General features: G+C 32.6%; 2 protein-coding genes across 3 annotated transcripts; both read left to right on the top strand.

Annotated features, from left to right (window-relative positions):
- Positions 1-400: 400 nt before the first annotated feature.
- LOC125052966 (cytochrome b5-related protein-like) lies at positions 401-5,746 on the top strand. The gene is made up of 6 exons (XM_047654084.1): positions 401-501; positions 569-830; positions 1,279-1,682; positions 2,593-2,781; positions 3,105-3,335; positions 5,315-5,746. The coding sequence occupies exons 2-6, from the start codon at positions 576-578 to the stop codon at positions 5,607-5,609; spliced, it is 1,374 nt and encodes a 457-aa protein (XP_047510040.1). The 5' UTR covers positions 401-501; positions 569-575; the 3' UTR covers positions 5,610-5,746.
- LOC125052965 (cytochrome b5-related protein-like) lies at positions 558-11,673 on the top strand. Of its 2 annotated transcripts, XM_047654082.1 has the most exons (6): positions 561-593; positions 6,669-6,905; positions 7,813-8,216; positions 8,601-8,789; positions 9,331-9,561; positions 11,345-11,673. In XM_047654082.1, the coding sequence occupies exons 1-6, from the start codon at positions 576-578 to the stop codon at positions 11,637-11,639; spliced, it is 1,374 nt and encodes a 457-aa protein (XP_047510038.1). In that variant the 5' UTR covers positions 561-575; the 3' UTR covers positions 11,640-11,673. The 2 variants fall into 2 exon arrangements, with proteins under 2 accessions (XP_047510039.1, XP_047510038.1); XM_047654083.1 differs by lacking the exon at positions 8,601-8,789 and having other exon boundaries at positions 558-593.
- Positions 11,674-22,860: the final 11,187 nt, after the last annotated feature.

Here is a 22,860-nt window from a genome sequence, read left to right as displayed (position 1 = left end):
TGTTTACATTACATCTTCTATATTATTATTATATATTATTGCCTTCTAATGGCTCGACTCCGAATACATAAGTGGTACTTAATACTTAGCTAATTGTGTATTTATTTATTTAGAACACAAAACAAAACATGATAGCAGAACGTTAGCTAAGTAGACAACACAAAATATATAAATCAGGGCAACGTAGTAGTAGGGCATACTAGCAGAACGATTTAAAAATTTCTTAATAAAGAAGAAAGATAATTGTTTGTTTTAACTTATTCATCTATTAAAGAATAACTAGACAACATTAACTCGTTGGAATGTTGTACTTGTAATAGACAAATTGCGATTTACTTAATTTTTATGAAAATATAATGTTTGTATTATTTTAATAAGATCGCGTATAGTTTACGAAATATGTAGTTGTGATAAGATTGAAACAGTATCGCCTCGTTATATAATAAATAACATTTGTTTACAAACTTCGGGAGCGATTGCACGGTTTAGATATAAAAGGCGGTAAGACAATCAAATTGTTTCATTAGTTCTTACGCACTATAAGAAATTTATTTGGTAACTGTTATAGTGATTAAATGGCGCCTAAAGAACCGGATTTTGTGGAAATCGCTCATCAAAGGGCGAAAGAAAAAAAGACACATGTTAGTTTTCCGCAGTTGAAATATCCTTCCCTTAGAGATGAGGGCTTAAAGGATCCCGTATTATGGCTGACTGGCAAGGCTATGGACGATGGAGCCGAGGGGCTATGGAGAGTGCATGACAAACTTTACGACTTGGAGAGTTTTATCGATAGACATCCTGGTGGTCGGGAGTGGTTGGAATTAAGCAAGGTAATTGTGTTTCAAGTTGCAGTTGTATGTTCGAAGTTTAAAAGAAAACCTTATCAAATTTACATGAATTATTGTAATTAATATATTCGTAACGTTTCTGTAAACACTGAGAATGTTTGGTTAAAACACCAGCATTGTAGCAATGTTTTGCTCTAGTGTATATATAGGTGTATGTTATTTTATTTGGGATTAAAGATTAATGCAGTACCTGCGTCTAAACACAAAAGTAAATAGGTAATATTGAGTAAAAATATTAAAATTATAGTAAAGCAACTGCTCTCATATGTATAATATTTCTCACATTAATAAATTTATAACTTCGAAATCAATTTATTCATATTAAAACACATATCACTTACAATTTTTAGCATGTCGAAAATATTTTTTCTAAATTATTCTTCATATGTCATATCAGTGTTTCTCAATCTCTAAATGGATATCAATTTAGGGCTTAGATGTTACCGAGGCCTTCGAAGCACACCATCTAAATCCGTCAACCGAGAAAATGTTATCAAAGTTCTATATAAGAGACGCGAAATCCCCAAGAAATTCACCTTTCACGTTTCAAGACGATGGCTTTTATCGATCATTGAAGAGAAGGGTATGGGAAGAGCTTAAAACGATTCCTAAAATGGAAAATAGACGTTCGGACATGGTGACTGATGGTCTTCTTGCCACTTGCTTGGCAGCTTCAACGATCGCTTCTTGGGCGGAAAACTATTGGATTGCAACGGCCGCTTGTTTTGTGGCTTCAGTATGCTTAGCGTGGATATTGGTAGCGGCACACAATTATATACATAGAGGGCCCAATTTTCGAATGTACTACTTCAACTTAGCGCTTTGGTCGTATAGGTAAGTAATTATATTGAACATATACATTTATTTCAGATCTAAGATGTGTTATTAGGCAGTGTTAGTGACTATTTGGGCTATGTTAGTAAAGTTTTGTTATGGCAAAAGTTTAATATAATAACAGTTTCTTACTTCGAATTATACTATGCATAGCTAATACTTAACTCTATTTAAGCTGCCTCGTTATTGATTGTGACATTCTCTTCCATAAGATGGTGAGTTACAACTCTATGCTAAAAGATTTCCTTTCTAAGTGCGCAATTATTCGTCATATTGTTGAAGTTATACTTCTTTAGGCGCGTTATGAAAAATTTATGAGAGTGAAATTTAACGATGCGCGCGCACCGTGACACAAAATTATCAGTATGGACGCCGAGCGTGCGCGCGCGAGGAATAAGACAATCTACAAGTCAAAAGAAATAGAATATGCGTGACGTTAGCAGCTATGCCAAGAATTTACATAATGACATTTGTAGTACCTTTTAAACAAATAAAGGAGTTTTAATTATTTTTTCAAAGAAATTTAGCAATGCTTTTTCACAAAGACCTATTGTTACTTAGTTAAAAGGTTATGAATAATACCTAATTATTAAATGGAATTACTAATATAATAAAATAATAAATAATTATTATTATTAATATTAATTAATAATTGAATAATATAATAAATATTAAATATGGTTAAATTATTAACGCTAAATATTTATTATTAATTATTTTAAAAAAATAAAGAAAGCCAAAGAAGTATAACTTCTTACGCGCGTACATAAGTACAGGCACCATTTTTTTTATAGAGAAAGGAAGGCTTTAAAGGAAAATCATCGGAGCAACAGACATAGAAACTTGAGGCAAGCTATAAAGCGCCAAGATATACCTACTACACTACTAATTATTGATATCCTTATTTCAGAGATTTCAGAGTTTCGCATGTGTTATCCCACCACCTTTATACAAATACTCTAATGGACTTAGAAGTCAGTGGATTTGAGCCGATAATTTTCTGGAATCCACGAAAAGAACGACCATTTTATGCTGACTATGCAATTGTGATTGAGCAATTTATATTTCCGTTTATGTTTATCTTAAACTTTTTAAAAAGGTAACGTATATTATAGCGTTCAACAATTTTTTATCTATTCTCAATAAGCTAGCTTAGGAGAAATGTGTTAGGAATCTCCATATGTACGGCATTAAGCTCTGGTTGTGCTAAAGCGAGAATTGGGCGATAATACCCTTTAAATAAACTTCGGTGCTTCCGACAATGATGCTTCAGGTCTTAACGCTTCAATTCTATCTAGGCTTTGACAAAAGAAGAGCATACCTTTTACGTCATCTTCCACTTTTAGCTCTTCTTGTGATTGAACTGTTATTTCATATGCTTCGTCGATCATTTGACCGATACTAGCTAACCTATTTTTTCAGAACCAGCCTTATCTTCTTACGTCCCGGTTTCTTCACTAATCACATCAGATGGCATGATGGCATTGGTTTACTATTACCAATATGGATCTATCTGACGAGTGGCGCTTCGTTTTATCACGCTGTAGTGACGTGGTTATGGATTAACTGCACTGCTAGTTTTATATTCTTCACTATTGGTTCCAACGCCGCTCATCATCATCCCATGATCTTTAAGGATGGAGATGAAGTCAGGTAATTACTCATTTTCGCGTCCGGTGACCGCAATGTATAATTTTTATGTGCAAGGTAATTAGGGTAATTATAATTTAATTATATTAAATTAATTATTTTAATTATTGTAACCCGTAATTTATAAAAAAGTATTGTACGATATTTCAGGTCGTTGTCCTATATATGTTTCAACACTCGTTGAGAACAATAGAGTATACGAAAATACTTTATTTCGCATGATGCGATGTCTTTAGTCGTAAATAATGTTTCGTTAAACAGAAATTATCGATTGGCACTTAATCGATGTCGCCCCACACGCCAATATCACTTCAGTGCTTGCAATTTTTTTTTAAATATAATAATAAAGAAATACAAATTGTACTTTACTTTGATACTATGTATTTTTTCTTTTCTTTTTTGTGTATTACAACTAATGTATAAATTTTTTATTGTTAATGCATTCCCAACAGTCAAAATTATTATAACGGCACTGGTGCCGGCATTCGCGTGATATTTCGGCGTGATTGATAGAATATCTACAACGGGGACATACATATTATCGCTAAGTTCTTTTATGAAGAAATCATAAGAAATCAAATAAGAGGTTACGATTGTTGACTTTGTAGATATTCAGAAGTGTCGTTGACCTAATTGTCGAAAAAAACAATTTGTTGCAACAATTGTTAAAATCTACTAACTTCAAAACTAAACATTGTTTATCAGATATAAAAACAATATCAATAAATTATTGTAACGCCAAGAACGTGAGCACGCGTACAAATATACTTTAGTTATAATAAATCATAAGACAAAAGCTGTTACTTTTGTTAAAACACATTAAGTTACTTACTTTCAATAATACCTTATCAATTGGTACAGAGATTGCAGTATTATTATGATCGTAAGCAGAGTAGGTACTTTATTGTAAATTTAAAAAAGACACGATTACTATTGTATCCTTTTAGATCAGTTTTCGTGTATTACAGTGAAATGAAACTCCTGTTTCCGGTTTCATTTATGTTACTGGTACTTCAATCAAACTGTTTAACTCTCGGTATCTTATGATAGCGAACATTTATGCACATTTTATAGGTATGTATGAGGCGGCTGTCGCTAGTATTAAACACTTATTATACTATCATAACACCAGTATTAAATACAATAATTAATTTCTTTATTCGTAAGACTGAGGAATAATACGGCGCATGGAAGAATAACATAACCTATTTCGGTCACGGGGACAATTCATGGTCAAAGGTCAAATGATAAACTACAAATGACCATGGGATGGCGCCCGCGCACCGTCATTTGCCTAAGATAGCTACTATTATTACTTTTCGCACAAAACCGTCAACGTCGTATGTAAAAATAGCCAACGGGAACTATATTTTGTGTGTTAACTAGTTACGGTTGTTGTTTGTTGTAAAACTAATAAAAATTATAATAATCAAACGGCTAGGCAAATTTAACACAAATTTATCATGATCTTTGAACCCTACTTATCGAGAAATTGGATAGGATTGTACACATAATATAAGAGAGTTTGGTGTTATCTAAGGGTCATTTATACATATATTTAGTTTGTTTGATTATTTCTGATTAGTGATTTCCATCGTCGTATATATGTACTTTCAATATATTCTTAATTTGTGTGTTAAAGTAAAAGATTTTTATTTTAAATGTTGACGCCATCCTGTGCGACTTAATCCCATAAGAAATATTGTCTAAACCGTTTACGACGACATCGTTTAGAACAACATACCGGTTATATTGACCAATATCAAAGGTCCTGGCTGAATTCTAAGTATTAGGGTACTTAATAACAACGTCATCGGCTGTTACGACTATCGGTTTTTACGACCAATTATGAGTAGTCCCTTCGATTTCGTTATAACAGATTTTGACTGTTTTAATAAATACCGTGTTAACAGGACTCTAGACTAGTAAAAATATGTTGTTTTTTATTGGGCATATATATTAACAGATACAATTAATTTTAGTGACGTAACACCTGATTGGGGCATGCACGAGCTCGAAGCGGTGATGGACAGACGAGATATCAATGACAGTCACTTTAAAGTGATGACCTTTTTCGGACACCACTCTCTTCATCACCTCTTCCCTACTTTGGACCACGCGGTGTTGGAACATTTGTATCCCGTATTTCTGGAGTACTGTGAAAAGTACAAAGCAAACTTCAAAGAGACATCTTCACTGGATTTATTCATCGGACAGATTAAAGCGACTTTGAAGACGCGGCCAACTTTACTAACTGAAAAGAAATCACGCTATTAATTAATTCAGTTAGTTATATAATATTTCTTAGTAAAATCATGATTTTCATTGTTAATGCTGTAAATCAGTAAGCAATATGTGAAATGTATTTTTATTTATATTAATAAATTATGATTTTAATTAAATAATGCGTTAATTATTTTTATTTCATTAATAATATATGTATATATGGGCACATAAATAGTGGGCTGAAAGAAATACGCTTTGAAAAAGACAACCTTTACACATAAATAAAAAAACAAGAGTGTGTGTTATGTACACGCCTAAGAAGATATACCTACTTCTTTGGAGTATGGAAAAAAATAACTAAAATGCAGTAGTGATTAACGATAAAATATATTAAAATTAATCAATAAAATTATTATTAGTAAATACTATCACCGTCGTATATGAAATTGATTTAATAAAAACACCAAAATAATATTTATTTATTCACACTGTTTAATTGTAATGTTACGAAACACGTGTTCTAAATATAAAAATACTAGAATATAACTTCAATAAATAAGTGGGTAACTAACTTTCAATTGACTTACAACGAATTATTCTAAATAACTTTTAATTTTACTATTGAAGAAGGAGAGTTTCGGTTTGAACTGTGACTTAAAGGGTAACTTGATAAGATTAATAAAATGTCACCCATTGTCGCTCGTGATGAGCGTTAAAACAAAATGTTCTATGTTCCCTAAGGGCTCCTATAGTACTGAGACGCTGAGCCTATTGAATTTATTTATCCCCCTAGCTTTCCACGAACTACTTAATAATTAGTTAATTCTGGATTAAAAAATAACTTGACAGCATTAACTCGTTAGAATGTTGTACGTAAATTTGTAGTATTTTAATAAGATCGTGTATTGTTTACAATAGTTGTGATAAAATTGAAACGGTATCGCCTCGTTATATTTATATCTATGTAATTATAAATAACATTTGTTTACAAACTTCGGGAGAAATTGCACGTTTTCGATATTTAAAAGGCGGGAAGACAGTGTAATTGTTTCTTACGGCACCATAAGAAATTTATTTTGTTAATGTTAAAGTGATTAAATGGCGCCTAAGGATTTTGTGGAAATCGCTCATCAAAGGGCGAAAGAAAAAAAGACACATGTTAGTTTTCCGCAGTTGAAATATCCTTCTCTTAGAGATGAGGGCTTGAAGGATCCCGTATTATGGCTGACTGGCAAAGCTATGGACGATGGAGCCGAGGGTCTATGGAGAGTGCACGACAAACTTTACGACTTGGAGAGTTTTATCGATAGACATCCTGGTGGTCGGGAGTGGTTGGAATTAAGCAAGGTATATTGTGTTTCAAGTTGCAGATTTGTATGTTCGAAATTTAAAAGAAAACCTTATCAAATTTACATTAATTATTGTAATTAATATATTCGAAACGTTTCCGTAAACACTGAGAATGTTAAAGCACACCAGCATTGTAGCATTCGGAGCAATGTTTTACTTTTAACTCTAGTGTAATCATTTATATGTAAGTGTATGTAATGTTATTTGACATTAAAGATTAATGCAGTACCTACGTCTAAACACAAAAGTAAAGAGGTCATCTATATATATATATATATATATATATATATATATATGTTATGTTGGTTTGTGTACGCTTCCAATACTCAAAAAGTTCTGCACCAATCGAGCTGAAATTTTAGCATGATATATAATCCGCATCATGGATTGTTTTTATCTGTTTTTCTTTATTTTTTTTCCATAAATATTGGAAAATTAAACTTATATGAAATGTATTCCTTGTTTTGTTTCTCATTTCTCAACCATTCAATCACAATGTGGCACGGCGAAGCGTGGCGGGGTACAGTTAGTATTAAATAAAGGTTGTGGCTTATGAAAATTATAATATAGCTGCTCTTATTTAATAAATTTCAAACTTCAAAATCAATTTATTCATATTGAAACATATTATATCACTTATAATGTCACATAAAATCCTTATGTAATTTAATACTTTTTTTTTCTTTTCTCACAGTGGTTGCCTAGAAAAGATTGCTCGAAAGCGATAAGGCCGCCAGTTGCTCTCCTTTTTATTTAATTATGTCAATTGTACTATATTTATGTATATGCAACGAAGTGTTAATAAATAAATAATAAATAGAACAGTTTTTTAGCATGCCAAAAATTTTATTTTTAAATAATTTTTCTTTAAGTGTTTTTAACCTCTAAATGAGTATAATTTTAGGGCTTAGACGTTACCGAGGCCTTCGAGGCACACCATCTAAATCCGTCAACCGAGAAAATGTTATCAAAGTTCTATATAAGAGACGCGAAATCCCCAAGAAATTCACCTTTCACGTTTCAAGACGATGGCTTTTATCGATCATTGAAGAGAAGGGTATGGGAAGAGCTTAAAACAATTCCTAAAATGGAAAATAGACGTTCGGACATGGTGACTGATGGTCTTCTTGCCACTTGCTTAGCAGCTTCCACAATCGCTTCTTGGGCGGAAAACTATTGGATTGCAACGGCCGCTTGTTTTATTGCTTCAGTATGCTTAGCGTGGATATTGGTAGCTGCACACAATTATATACATAGAGGGCCCAATTTCCGAATGTACTACTTCAACTTAGCGCTTTGGTCGTATAGGTATGTAACAATTTTAGTTTTAGTTTTTAATTTTAGTTAATCTATGTTAGTTAAGTTCTATTAAGGTAAAAGTTTATCATAATTACAGTTTCTATACTTTACTAGACTGTATAACCTGCCTAGTTTTTGATAGTTACATCCTCTACCATAAGGTCGTGAGCTCAAACTCTATGCATACATTTTTCTTTCTAAGTGAGTAATTATTCGTTCAATGAGAAAAAACATCATCAAAGACCTTACACATAATATTAAATGGACGACATACTATTATCTATTTTAGAAAAAGGAATGCTGTAAAAAATCATCAAAGCAACAGAGACGGAAACTTGAGGCAAGCTATTAAGCGCCAAGATTTACTACTAATTATTGATAACGTTATTTCAGAGATTTCAGAGTGTCGCATGTGTTATCCCACCACCTTTATACAAATACTCTAATGGACTTAGAAGTCAGTGGATTTGAGCCGATAATTTTCTGGAATCCACGAAAAGAACGACCATTTTATGCTGACTATGCAATTGTGATTGAGCAATTTGTATTTCCGTTTATGTTTATCTTAAACTTTTTAAAAAGGTAACGTATAATTAACTTAGGCGTTCAACAAATTTTAATCTATTACGGTTTGCCTACAACAGTAAGCTTAGGTGTCGTGTGTTGGAAATATGTACTGCATAAAGCTCTGCCTTGCGATTCTGTAACTCACTTTTCGAACTCACACAGCGGTTTGTAAGAGGGAGCTTGCTGTTTATCAAAATGCCAAATCGTAAAATTACTGCTTCACGACCGATTTTAACGCGTCCGCCGCTGCGAAAACCGCTGTGTGAGTTCGAAAAGTGAGCTACAGAATCGCAAGGCTGGTTTTGCTAATGCGAGACTTGGGCGATAATAGCCATTAAAAGCAACTTGGGTGCTTAGTGCGACAGTAATACTTCAGGTGTAAATCTTTATGTTTTAATTTTGTCCAGGCTATGACATGAGAAGGGCATACCTTATAGTATAAGGTATGCCCTTCTCTTATAAGGCTTATACATTATCTTCCACTTTGAGCTCTTATTGTGATTGCACTGGAGTGTTATTTCATATGCTTCGTCGATCATTTGACCTAATTTTTCAGAACCAGCCTTATCTTCTTACGTCCCGGTTTCTTCACTCATCACATCCGATGGCATGATGGCATTGGTTTACTATTACCAATATGGATCTATCTGACGAGTGGCACTTCGTTTTATCATGCTGTAGTGTCGTGGTTATGGATTAACTGCACTGCTAGTTTTATATTCTTCACTATTGCTTCCAACGCAGCTCATCATCATCCCATGATCTTTAAGGATGGAGATGAAGTCAGGTAAATTATTTACTTATATTTTCGCTTCCGGTGTCCGCAAAGTATAATTGTTATGTACCTACAACGTAATTAGGGTTGCCACATGTACTTTATAATGAAGTATTGTACGATATTTCAGGTAATTGTTCTCTATATTTTTTGAGAACCAGTTCAGTCTTTAGTCGTAATACGTAATATTTTTTAAACGTTAAACAGAATTTATCGATTGGCGCTAAATAGATGTTGCCACTCGCCAGCGCCACACGGCCACATCACTTCAGTGCTTGCAAAAAAAAAAAATGAAGAATAAAAATTTTACTTTACTTTGATTCTAGGTCCTTTTTCTTTTCTTTTTTGGGTATTATAACCAATGTAAATTAATAAAAGGTACAATGTTTATAACTAAAAACCCCGTTTTCACATGACAAACAAAATGAGCTAATAATATTAATCGATACATTTTACGTAACATAAACGACATTGGCATAATATTTCGGCGAGATTACAAGAATATCTACAACCGGGACATACCTACATATTATCGCTAAGTTCATTTGTGCAGAAATCATAACAAATCAAAATGCACGCGTACAATTAACAATCGATTAATTAAAAAAACGATTTTTTAAAGAGATTGTAACATCTCTTATAATCAATAGAAAAGTAGAAAATGAATCCGCCATTACAAATCCGCTTACAAATTTCAATACATTACACAAAACTTTAAAGATTTTTTTTTCCGGCAGCAAAAATTACTTGGAGGTGTTCCAATGAGTCCCCGAGACTCCTGCATAATCAGTATCATCAAATTCGTGCGACGTTATTCAAAATCCAACCCGTAGTTATTATAAATCACAAGACAAAAGCTTTTACTTTTGTTATAACACATTAAGTTATTTATGTTTGCAATAATTGATTACCTTATCAATTGCTACAGAGATCGCAGTATTTTTACGACCATAAGCAGAGTAGGTAATTTATTGTAAATTGTATTCTTAAATCAGTTTTTCCTGACTCCTGTTTTCATTTTTGTTAGTGTCTCTTCAATCAAACTTCAAGTGATCATTTGTCTGCAAACATTTATTCATATTTTATAGCCATGTCTATTCCTAGATACTGAGGTGGCTGTCACTAGGATTAAAACACTAATAATACTATCATACCACTAGTATTAAAACACTACTTAAGTTCTAAGACTACCTAAGACTTAGGATTAATACGGCGCATTAGAGATTACCTGCGAATAACATAACTTATTTCGGTCACGGCGATAAATCGACTGAGAGGTCAAAATTTGACCCACATAATGGTCCCCTGCATTTCATTTTTTTTGACCATGCGATGGCGATATTATTACTATTCGCACAAAACCGTTAACGTCAATGTCGCATGTGAAAATATCCAATGGGAACTATATTTTGTGTGTTTTAAGTTACAGTTGTTGTTTGTAATAAAAAGTAATAAAAATTATAATAATCAAACGGCTAGGCAGATTTAATACAAATAACATGATCGTTGGACCCAATTTATCAAGAAAATGGATAGGATTGTACTCAGAATATAAGAGAGTGTGGTGTTATCTAAGGGTCATTTATAAGTATATAGCTTCGCAATATATATTATACATGTAATATCAATATGTTCTTAATAGCAAACGTTTGAGTATTAAAGTAAAAGCATTTTTTTTTTAATATTGACCCAACCCCATACAGTTCGTATTCCATAAGAAATATTTCTCTAGACTCTAGCAAAAATATGTAGATTTTTATTGGGTACATATTAATACATACAAATTTAATTTTAGTGATGTAACACCTGATTGGGGCATGCACGAGCTCGAAGCGGTGATGGACAGACGAGATATCAATGACAGTCACTTTAAAGTGATGACCTTTTTCGGACACCACGCTCTTCATCATCTCTTCCCTACTTTGGACCACGCGGTGTTGGAACATTTGTATCCAGTATTTCTGGAATACTGTGAAAAGTACAAAGCAAACTTCAAAGAGACATCTTCACTGGATTTATTTATCGGACAGATTAAAGCGACTTTGAAGACGCGACCAACTTTACTGACAGAAAAGAAATCACGTTATTAATTAATTTAGTTAATAAAGCAATATGTGAACTGTATTTTTATTTATATTAAGTATGATTTTACTTAAATAGTGCGTTAATTTGTTTTATTTCATTTATATATATATGTCACCGTCAAATTGTAAAAACCGTTAGATTGTAATCTATCTCGCGAGATTGTAAACTGTCGAAAGATTGTGAACCTCAACGAACTGCTTACAAATTAACGTATTATTATTCGGTAGTTATATGAAATTGTTGGGAAGTAAAATTAATCTGTAATTGACCAAAGAAGTTTGAATGATAACTAAGTTAGTGTAGTACAATCTACCGAATAATAATACGTTAAATTGTAAGCAGTACGCTGAGGTTCACAATCTTTCGACAGTTTATAATCTCGCGAGATAGATTACAATCTAACGATGTTTACAATTTTACGTTAACATATATATGACACATAAATAGTGGATTGAAAGAAATACGCTTTAGAAAAGACAACTTCTTTAGGAGCATGAGGGTATACTTTTTATGGATAAAACGCAATAATAATAAATAATAAGCGTCACGAAGATGTGCAGCGTTTTTGTCGTAGAAAAGGAAGAGAGCGCTTGAGACCGATTGAGAGAGAGTGAAAAGGGCGAATAGATATAATATTTGTATTTTATATTTTATGCAAAACAATTGATTGAAATCTCAAATGACAAATTGTAAATTAAATTGCCACGTGTTTTTATTACCGAAGAAATAAATTTAAAATAATATATAGTAAGTATAAGTGGAAGGAGCTGGTAGTGGGGGCTCCCCAGTACCAGCTCCTTCCACTTGACCGTATACAACGCAGAGCGGTTCGAATCGTCGACGACCAATCCCTCTCCGAGCGGCTTGATCCTTTGGCGTTGCGTAGAGATGTGGGGTCACTCTGCATCTTCTACCGCATTTACTATGGAGAGTGTTCAGAGGAGTTGTTCGGATTAATACCTGCAGCTGAATTTCATCATCGGACGTCGAGACAGAATACGAAATTCCACCCGTATCACCTCGACGTCCGCCGTTCCACAACTGAGCGTTTTTCAAGGCAGTTTTTGCCGCGCACAACCACTATGTGGAACCAGCTGCCCACTGAAGTATTTCCGAACCAATTCGACTTAGGGTCCTTCAAGAAAAGAGCGTACCTATTCTTAAAAGGCCGGCAACGCACTCGCGAGCCCTCTGGCATTGAGAGTGTCCATGGGCGGCGGTATCACTTAACATCAGGTGAGCCTCCTGCCCGTTTGCCCCCCGTTTTATAAAAAAAAAAAAAAAAAAAATATTTTTTTTCAATTTATAAATTGTATTGATTATCGATACTTTTAATATTTTAATGACAATTAAATTCATTAAATTCCTAACATAGCTTCCTTTTTCCCTCCCTCTATGTCTCGGAAATCTAAAGTTTTAGATTTTTATAAATATGAACAAGACTTAAAAATTAGTTTGCCAAAGAAGTTTCACTTTTGACATGTGTACTTTGTATGCACGCACTTTTTTATTTCATTTTTACTATAAATTATTATTATTTTTTATGCATGAAATAAATAGTGGGTTGAAAGAAATACGCTTTAAAAAAGACAACCTTTACACATAATAGAAAACAAAATGAATAAGTGGGTGAATAATCTCTTTCAATTGACTTACAACGAATTCTAAATAACTTTTAATTTTTCTCTTGAAGGAGAGTTTCGGTTTCAACTATGACTTTATAAAATTAGACTGTGAATTAAATTGATAAGATTAGTAAAATGTCACCCATTGTCGCTCGTGATGAGCGTTAAAACAAAATGTTCTATGTTCCCTAAGGGCTCCTGTAGTACTGAGGCGCTTAGCCTATTGAATTTATTTATCCCCCTAGCCTTCCACGAACACCGTGCGCTCTGTTAAAAGCACCCTTCCCTCGCACGAGGCTGAGGACCAAATCTTCCTTACTAAGGCTCGTACTCGTCGTCCAAGATGGAAGGTTTTTCTCGTTGTCCAGTTTCTGGTCTAAATTGAGGCTGTACTTGTCGTAATCTAGGTTTTTTGTTATTCTTAATTTTTGTTTGTCCTGTATGCTTAGTTTAACAAAACAATACTTATTAACACATAAAAGAACGTGCGTTTTATTGTTTTATAGTTTCTAAATAAAAATAAATAGTTTTATTGGCAGTGGCTTTAGTGCTGGCATTTGCTCGCTACGGTGCGAGAAAGTACAGTGCCCCCTTAGATACCAACCAGACGCCAAGTAAATACATATGTGATTAATATTAATACCTTATATTAACAAAGCATTTCAGAACAAGATCTCTGACATAATTATTGATGGATCGGCTTCTCCTCAACATCATGTATATCAAGTATCATGTTTCGCCTAATAATATTAGCAAACATGGTATGTAGGTCAAGTAATTAAGGTATAACAGTTTTAACTTTGTTTCACCCGTCCCACTAATTAATTTACGAAATGTAAATTTTCGGTTATTTTGATATGAGAAAAGTTAGAATATGTCAAGGGTTAACTATTTTAAACTGGCGATCTGAGTGACTTCCATAAACTTGAAACATTTAAAAAAAGATTCATAAACTTGAAAATAATGAGTTAATATATTGTGCAGTTTATATATTTACAAAAAATAAAATAAAAATAGATCAGTGGCGCTACAACCTTTTTAGGTCTGGGTCTCACATTGCTGTATTCACGCCGTCGACCTTTTGGGTCTAAGGCAAGCCGGTTTCCTAACGATGTTTTCCTTCATCGCGAATGTTAAATGCGCACATAGATACAAAGTCCATTGATGCACAGCCGGGGATCGAACATACGTCGTCAGGGATTAGAGTCGCAACACTTCATATTCACAAAGTTTTGTAAATTTTTGTAATACATTTTGTTAGTATTTGCTTATATGATAAGTTAATACGAGGGTATTTTATAATATATTTTTTTGTTAAAGTTCAATCTGGGGAAATGCTTTTTATAGAGGTGAATATATGTAATATGAATTTCATTTAAATATATCTTATTAAGTAACAAAGAAGGAATTCGTTTAGAGTAAACAAAAATAACTGCAAGTCACAATGACATTTGAAAAGTAGGTGTTTTGTAATTAATGTGGTCAAATGCCAAATTGTAATCATTAATAAACAAGATAATTACTATCTTTATATATATATATATTTTCCATTCCATTCCATTAGCCATTTTCAATAATTTTACAAATCAATGGATTCTTTAAATTTCTGTTTCGTGGTCATTTGTTTTTTCTAATAGGCAAGTAGGTGATCAGTCTTCTGTGCGTGACAGGCGCCGTCAGCGGTTTCGTCAAGACGTTTTCCTTCACCGCACTGGTGTTAAATGCGGGCATATATGGATAGTTAACAGCCGGGCTTCGAACCTACGACTCAGGGACCGTAACCACTAGACCAACTTAATTATTTACGCGTATATTTTAGTATATCATATAAAATAGTATCATAATAGTATTTTATAAATATGTATCACAATTATTCACGATTTTTTTTTATATGGCTCTGGCACGCTTTGTGCATTAGCCAGCGTTAAGTATAGGATTTTTTTTATAATTCGTGCTAGTCTTTAGAAATTCGACCGTGTCCTACATGTGCGGTTTTAGGCACTCGCCCGGTACCGCACAACCCTCCCTAAGGCCGAGAACAAATTTAAATTAAATTAAAACTTGCCCTCGAACCGGGAATCGAACCCGGTACCCCTCACCTAGCTGCCACTAAATAAGACCGCTAGGCTATGAGGCCCCCTATTCACGATTTAGAGATAAAACTGTAAAATTTACAGTGACATTGACAGTGGAACTATCAAATCAAGAAACAAAAACAAACTATATTCCAAAAGAACAGATGATACACATTTTATGAAACCATAAGTGACGTTAATGAAATAGACGCAAGCGGTCTGAGAACTACGTTTTAATATAATTTTAAAAATATTTAAATTAAGTAATCTGTACCCAGAAGTTGTTAATACCTCAATAATAATAATAATATTACTTAGCTCAATCTAATTTCGCTTAACTACGCTCTCAGTCCAGCGAACTGGAAATTGAAACTCAGAATGATGTCTGCAGTCTAATTTACATTAAACTGTGGTTTAAAACTTTATTTACGTACGACATATTTTTTTAATTTCTCGTTATGGACACCAAAGTAATGCATGCAATTCCTTAGAATCAAAACCTTTTCAATTAAAAAACTTCGTAAACTCAAATCTCAAACTCAAAATATCTTTATTCATGTTGGTAAACAATTACACTTATGAATTGTCAGAAAGAAGTTAAATTAATTGTAAATTTATATTTACTACCAGTTTGCAAGTCGAGGGCGTAGAGCGGGTAACAAGAAACTTTCCGCCATTCTTTTAATCGCCAAGTATTGTCATTATTGTTTGAACTGGAGCAAATCCCATTCAATAATCCTCCCTAATAAATAAATACTAATATAAAAAGATTCTTATATATAAAATAGTGCATATAAAATTACGTTCTCGATAAAAAAATGTTAATAGAACCGCATTTAAATTACAATTCTTTATGAATAGGCTAGACTGGCATTTGACCTACATGGCGGAATTGCGATGCCTTCCAATTTATGCCATAAGTAAAGGTTATCTACATTTTGACACAGACTATCAAGTTCAACATAAAGCAATGGGTGACGTCAGCCGTATGTTAGCATGTATGTGTGTGTCTATGTGGCATAAAATAGGCATTTTTAATAAAATAAAGCTATTGCTACTCTTGAGTGACATTTTAAATCTAGGTCATAACTCTATGTTTTTCTTCATCGTCTTATCTACTTGCTAGTTCACTAAATAGAAAATTTTATCTGTGCACAGTGTGGGTATAATCTCATTAGAACACTGTTAATAAAAAAAATCTTTAATAATACTATAGACAATTTTGGAAATCGACGCTTATTAAGAATAAGAGTACTGAGACTGTACAGTAGAACGCATTGTAGCTAAATATAAGCGAAATTTATCTTATGATATTTAATAGTAAATCGCCTTAGTTCCAACAATATAACTTAAAACGTAAAATAATGTGCAAAATATCATAACATAGTAATTAATATTATTAATAAATAGTCCGGTACGAGTACTTTAAACAAAATACGATCAGAGCATAGAAATCCCTTAACATGAATTTGCAGTACAAAATGAGATGGTTATTGTTGAAATAGGCATAAATTCTCTTGATTTACACTGAGTTTTCCTCAATCCATTTAACATCTTCCTCACGGAAACATGGCAATTAGCTCGAGAAATATTGCTGTTTCAAACGAAGCTATCACTTAATTAAAGTACAGTTTATATTCATGTATCAATGATATCAAAATACATATATCTGTTAATATTAAAAGACCCTCTCGTAACTCTTGAATGTTGTTAATACGAAGGTAGGTATCCCAAACGTGATGCAAGTACGCGTACCGAGTGACCAAACAACATACTCGTAGATTTACAGAAATGGTAGAATTAAATTTATTTATTTATTTATTCAGAAGATTCACAGCACAATACAGAAATATATGTATATATATATACCATTATGGGCCAATTACAAATCTTCACATATAGTATCGCGTAAGCGGGTAGATTTGTTTGAGAAACTTAACTGGAGTTTTTAAATGATAGATTTATTGTTTTTTTTTTTTTAGATTATTATTATAAAAGAATTAAACGTTTTATTTTCTATTTCAAATTATTATTACATACTTACAAAACTTGTATTTTTACTGGTTTTTCCTTATTACATACTTTCGCTTAGAGTAAATTCTATATAATAATATCAAAAATATAACCTTGAAAGGCAGAGATGGCCGATGATATTTAAATATAAAGTTCATGGCAAGTTAAAAAAAAGGCCAAGACACAAAAAAAGGGCTGGAAACGCACTTGCAAGCCTTCTGGCAATGTGAATGTCCATGGGTATCACTAAACATCAGGTGAGCCTCTTGCCCCTTTGCCAATTACATTTAAAAAAAAAACGTTACGTACATTTTATCGACTGTTAAAAACAAAATCAATATTTTTTTAACCCCAAAAATTAAGAGCTATTTGTTTGGTTATTATATTACTCTCGCAACAGTAGTTCGTTTATCCAATAACACAAAGCGTAGATCGGTTAGGGATAACCTACAGAATAAATGGTTGTGGGTCGGGTTACAAAATGTTCTGTCCAATGTCTCGGATAGTTTCCAATTTACGAACAAGAAGTGCACAATATATGAAAATCTTTTGGAAAGCTCTACTATATTCATAAATGCACTAAAACTTACAAAGTATTTTATTTATAAAATTGATCTATTAATTTTTTTTTTAAATTTAAACATAATAACGTCACGTCATTGTCATCGATTAAAATTTAACACGATAAATCATTTAAAAAAATGTCTCTGATAAGTTACATACACCTCAAAAAAATCAATGAAGCCGATGCAAAAATGATAACGTCCAATTCAACCCAAATACTTACAAAACCAACATTTATAAAAAATCCGTTGGGAAATGGACGTGAGCTTTGAAAATTCATTTCCGTAAAAATGCCTGACAATACAGCGAAAAATATAAACTGTAAATTCTATCAAACTCCGCGTAATTTTATCACAACTAGAGTTCGTTCAATCGTGTTTTGACAGCGGGCGCTTAGGGAATTCGTTGTTCAATGAAAATTTTCAATCATCAAATCCATACTTTGTTATCACTCAAACGAGATTGGTCAAACAGCCACTTGATAAGATTTAACTTACATTATATTTCGTTTAGCACTTCATTGCACACAAGCAACAAGAAATGGGGTGCAACAGAGGTAAGAGTAAGTTCTATAGGTGCAAATATAAAGTAAACTATCTTAAACACAAAATATAAACGTTCATAAAGTAATATCTTCACAAGGTAAGGTAGAGGAAAACCATTAAAAAGACATACCACTCCATTAGTTCAAGAATGTATTATAGCGTTTGTTAATTGGCAAAATTACATTAGTATATACAAAATAATCAATAGATATTTGGAGTTTATATTATTAGTTTTATAATAAGGATGTGTACTAGTCGGACAAATTGCATAACTTTTGTCAATTAAGTAGTACGTGACTACTTTGTTTCTTACTGTATCTGAATCAACTAACCCACAGTTATAAATTTATTATTAAAAATCTGTTTAGTTTAATCGTTCCACAACTGCGTTATTTAAGGCCATATTTTTCCCACCACTATGTGAAATCAGCTACCTACTGAAGTATTTCCGAACAATTTCGACTTAGGGGTTTGAGCAAAGAGCGTACCATTTCTTAAAAGCCCGGCTGGAGTTCTCTGGCATTAAGAGTGTATAGGCGGCGGTATCACTTAACATCGGCTGAGCCTCCTTGTAGTTTGCCCCTGTTCTATTAAAAAAAACTGACCATGAGATACTAGAGCCCGAAACAGAATCTTGTAAAATCTTATTTGTAAAATTTATTTATTTTCTCCACATCACTATCTTTACAGGCTAACATACAATATATATATACAATAGTATGGTCCTTAAATATAACATATCATAATAGAAATAAATTAAATCACTCCCTGTTACATTTTGTATATAATGATAAAGAAATGCTTAAAATTGGTGAAATAATAATTACTTAGACTAAGGGAATGAACGTAAATATTTTTAAAATATTGCATAAGTCTTGAATTTTATTATTACAATAAAATTGTATTTTGTTTTGAACAATGTAAATATTAATTATAACATATAACATAAAGTGCGATTTTTGTGAACTCACTCAGGGAACATGTAAAAAAGATCTGTTATATTATTATAGTTATATATATTTACATATACGTGCCGTGGTGTACACCTTCTCCAATCATAACATATATATCTAGCGATATTAAATGCTTATAATGTACAAACCTAGCATTTTCTAAAGTACAGTAAACACACGAGAGGATCCTTTGGAGAAGTTGATTGCATCTGCATTAGATTTGTTCCACACATTCCTTTGAATACATTTCAACGTCAAATGCATTTTCCAGTTATTTATTTGCTGTATTTAGTACGAGATAAGAGATAAAGACTAACATATTAGACTATAAATAAGCTAAAAGGTTAACAAAGTTGAAATAGTCCCTGTTTTGTATGCTCTTTTAACTTTATATACTGAAAAGTATAAGATTTTCAAATGCTTGGAAATAAAGTTCAATCGCTTACTAGATATTGGATTTCCCGAGCGCAAATTTATTGCGAAGCACAGGCCTCTCTCAATCCGTTATAGACTCGTAACTTCATATATCCCTTTAGTTATATTGCTTTACTAACAACATAAAATATTTATTCCAGTCCAACATTATTACGCATTCACCTCTTTAAATTTGCTAAACAGATTTAATGTGCTTATAATAAAAGCCTTTTAGTTATTTTTTCGCTTGCATAGATTTGATTTTGAATATGCTAGTAAGTTTATATAGTAGTAATTCTCCATGTGATGTGTTGCTTGAGCCGGCTAGGCAAGCCTGTTTTCTTCTGCATTCATGTGAACCTCTTACTCTGTAGTCGACGCATCACACGCTTTAGCAACTATAGCGTGTGTTTACTAGGGGTAATATCTTGATTTGTGGTATGGGACACTTTTGCGCCCGTATGATGTTAAAAAATGGTTTCAGATTTCTGTATTATCAAATATCGAATCCAGGATATAGTTAATGCGAGACAAACTGAGTTATGTTAAAGATTAAACGCTATGAAAGCTTTTTGCGCTTATGGGCTTGCGATATATTTATCATTATTTTTTATGCTACCAGCGCCTAATGGAAATATATTGTTAGAAAAACTTTAATAGGTCTACTAATATATAAAACATTATGAAGAAACTAGACACAGAAACATTTTGCGTGGAATAAATGAAAAGGGCCTTTACTGTAACTTCTGATAGCGATACTGCCAGAAATCCCGATCTTAATAATGATTTTTTGTTCCGCGTTCTTGCGCCTTACCTTGGGATAATGGGTTGGGATGGGGTGCGACATCACCGTATACAAAAACGTCGGGGTCAGTATCGCTCTCGCTACAACTTCGTTCTTCGCTCACTTCAGCCCGTCCGTCCTGCCCTTCTGGCAATTAACGACCACCCACGACGGACAAGGCCAAGGCCCAAGACGAGTCTTACGGGAGACGCCCTTGTCATGGAAAAAAAACAATTTCCAGCTCGCCAAAACAGTTGGACCTCAACTTTCAAAGCCTTTCAGACCAACAACAAGATCCGAATCTAAGAGAAAAAAATCTCTGTCGCTTTTGTATACTGATTTATTAGAGACTGTAGAGTATGAGACTGAGACTAAGGACTCAGGTACTGTTTTTTTGTTTTTTCATTTTATTTATTTATTTATTGGATTTTTTAAGGATTCAGGTGAATTTTCTGATTTAACGTTCTTGACTGAATTGCGACTAAATGCTAACATTGACTGGTCAAGTACATTTCCCTATTTACTTTTGTTAGATGATAAAACATATCTCAAAATACCTAAGAATACAAATCATCTACGGGACTTTCACTTACTTTTTTTATTGTAATATAAATAATGGTATATACTTGATCAAAAGCATCTCACACAGGAATAATATAAAAATGGTAACTATTTGAGATCTGTCAATGAAATATTTTTATACTGATAAACAAAGGGAAGGAAGTTTATCAAAAAAATATCTAATCCGGTTCATGCTGTGAGAGAAATGGCAAAATAAATTTATATTGACAGAAGATAATAGCAAATTCCTATTGTTATTCTATTCCTATAAATGGAATAAGATAGTTTCAAAGTAACTCAGGGGCACTGTAGTGTAACTTGTAGCCTAGTTCGACGATGTTTTTTGTTTCGGACTCGAAAGCATCTAGAACGTAGCTATGTAGCAAGGGGTATGTAAAAATTAGGATATGATATGAAATATTAATTGAAATCTTTTTGGCTTTCACGTGTTAAATCAAAATATCTTCGTTAAATGCAATGTTTCTTATTTGCATAATAAGTATTCCAAAAGCTTTTATTTGAATAGGTGGCTTTATGAAAAATATCTCGTACGAAGGTTTTTATTCCTACAGAAATTTCAATTAAAATTCATTTATTAATTTTTCACACTTGGACCTATCCGGGTTAAACTAATGTTCTGCGAGAAACATGTGTTGTTGTAAAAATTAGACAATATTTGAGTACACGGGTGCTTAATTCCTAAGCGTATGCTTATCCACAGATATTTTCTCCTAAACAAAAGTCATCTCAATCTGACTTGATAAATGTTTTGTAAAATAATTAATTGATTTTTATTGTGCGGTTGGTCGAACTCTATTCTACTATATGCATACTGTTTCTAGTAGTTTAGATAATTTTTATACTTAGAATGATAAAACATAAAACTAAATATTTAGTAATGTTATATATAAAATTCTCGTGTCGCGGTGTTTGTAGTTAAACTCCTCCGAAACGGCTTGACCGATTCTCATGAAATTTTGTGTGCATATTAGGTATGTCTGAGAATCGGACAACATCTATTTTTCACCCCCCTAAATGTTAATGGTAGTCCACCCCTAAATTATTATTTTTTAAGTTTTAGAAATTTTTATTTTTTTATGATACAGCATTAAAAATACATACAACCCTAAATTGTCAACCCTTTTAATCAACCCCTATTTTTTATTATAAATGATATACATGGCAAAACGACGTTTGCCGGATCAGCTAGTAATATATAAATATGGAAACTTAAATATTAATGTATTTAGTCATATTGTTATCGATATGTTTTTATTCCTCGCCTTACATTGTATTTATTATGATGCTATTATTACTTATACTAAAATGGTTATGATTAATAATTTCATATAGTCATCGAGTTACATTTGTGCATGTTGCATATATGATGCACAGTTGTAGTTTCTTCATTTTATGAAGCAGTTTTTTTAGTTAAAAATGTTTTAAATAAAGTATGTCAAATATTCGCTATACATTCATGTGTAAGCGGTAACCTTTCTTTTAAATAAACAATATACATAGGTATATCTATTTAGAACGTAAGTGACACATTCATAAAAAAACACAATTCGTTATATTAAATCTCAGTTTATATGAAGAAGTTTCAAAAACATCTGACTGTACTTATGTCATTTCGTAGAATGTGATCGGACATATCAAGGTCAAGAAAAAAAATCACAGTGGTACAGCTGC

This window comes from Pieris napi, chromosome 10 (genome assembly GCF_905475465.1).
Source record: "Pieris napi chromosome 10, ilPieNapi1.2, whole genome shotgun sequence".
In the NCBI taxonomy this organism is placed as follows: Eukaryota; Metazoa; Arthropoda; class Insecta; order Lepidoptera; family Pieridae; genus Pieris; species Pieris napi.
The sequence above is the reverse complement of the archived record's forward strand: the minus strand, read 5'-3'. Positions and strand labels throughout refer to the sequence as shown.

Excerpts from the sequence above, each read along its gene's own strand:
- LOC125052965 (XM_047654082.1), top strand. Across the intron at positions 6,906-7,812 it reads AGTGGTTGGAATTAAGCAAG|GGCTTAGACGTTACCGAGGC; the intron begins GTATATTGTGTT and ends GTATAATTTTAG. Across the intron at positions 8,790-9,330 it reads ATCTTAAACTTTTTAAAAAG|AACCAGCCTTATCTTCTTAC; the intron begins GTAACGTATAAT and ends CTAATTTTTCAG.
- LOC125052966 (XM_047654084.1), top strand. The coding sequence starts at position 576 with ATGGCGCCTAAAGAACCGGATTTTGTGGAAATCGCTCATCAAAGGGCG. Across the intron at positions 831-1,278 it reads AGTGGTTGGAATTAAGCAAG|GGCTTAGATGTTACCGAGGC; the intron begins GTAATTGTGTTT and ends ATATCAATTTAG. Across the intron at positions 2,782-3,104 it reads ATCTTAAACTTTTTAAAAAG|AACCAGCCTTATCTTCTTAC; the intron begins GTAACGTATATT and ends CTATTTTTTCAG.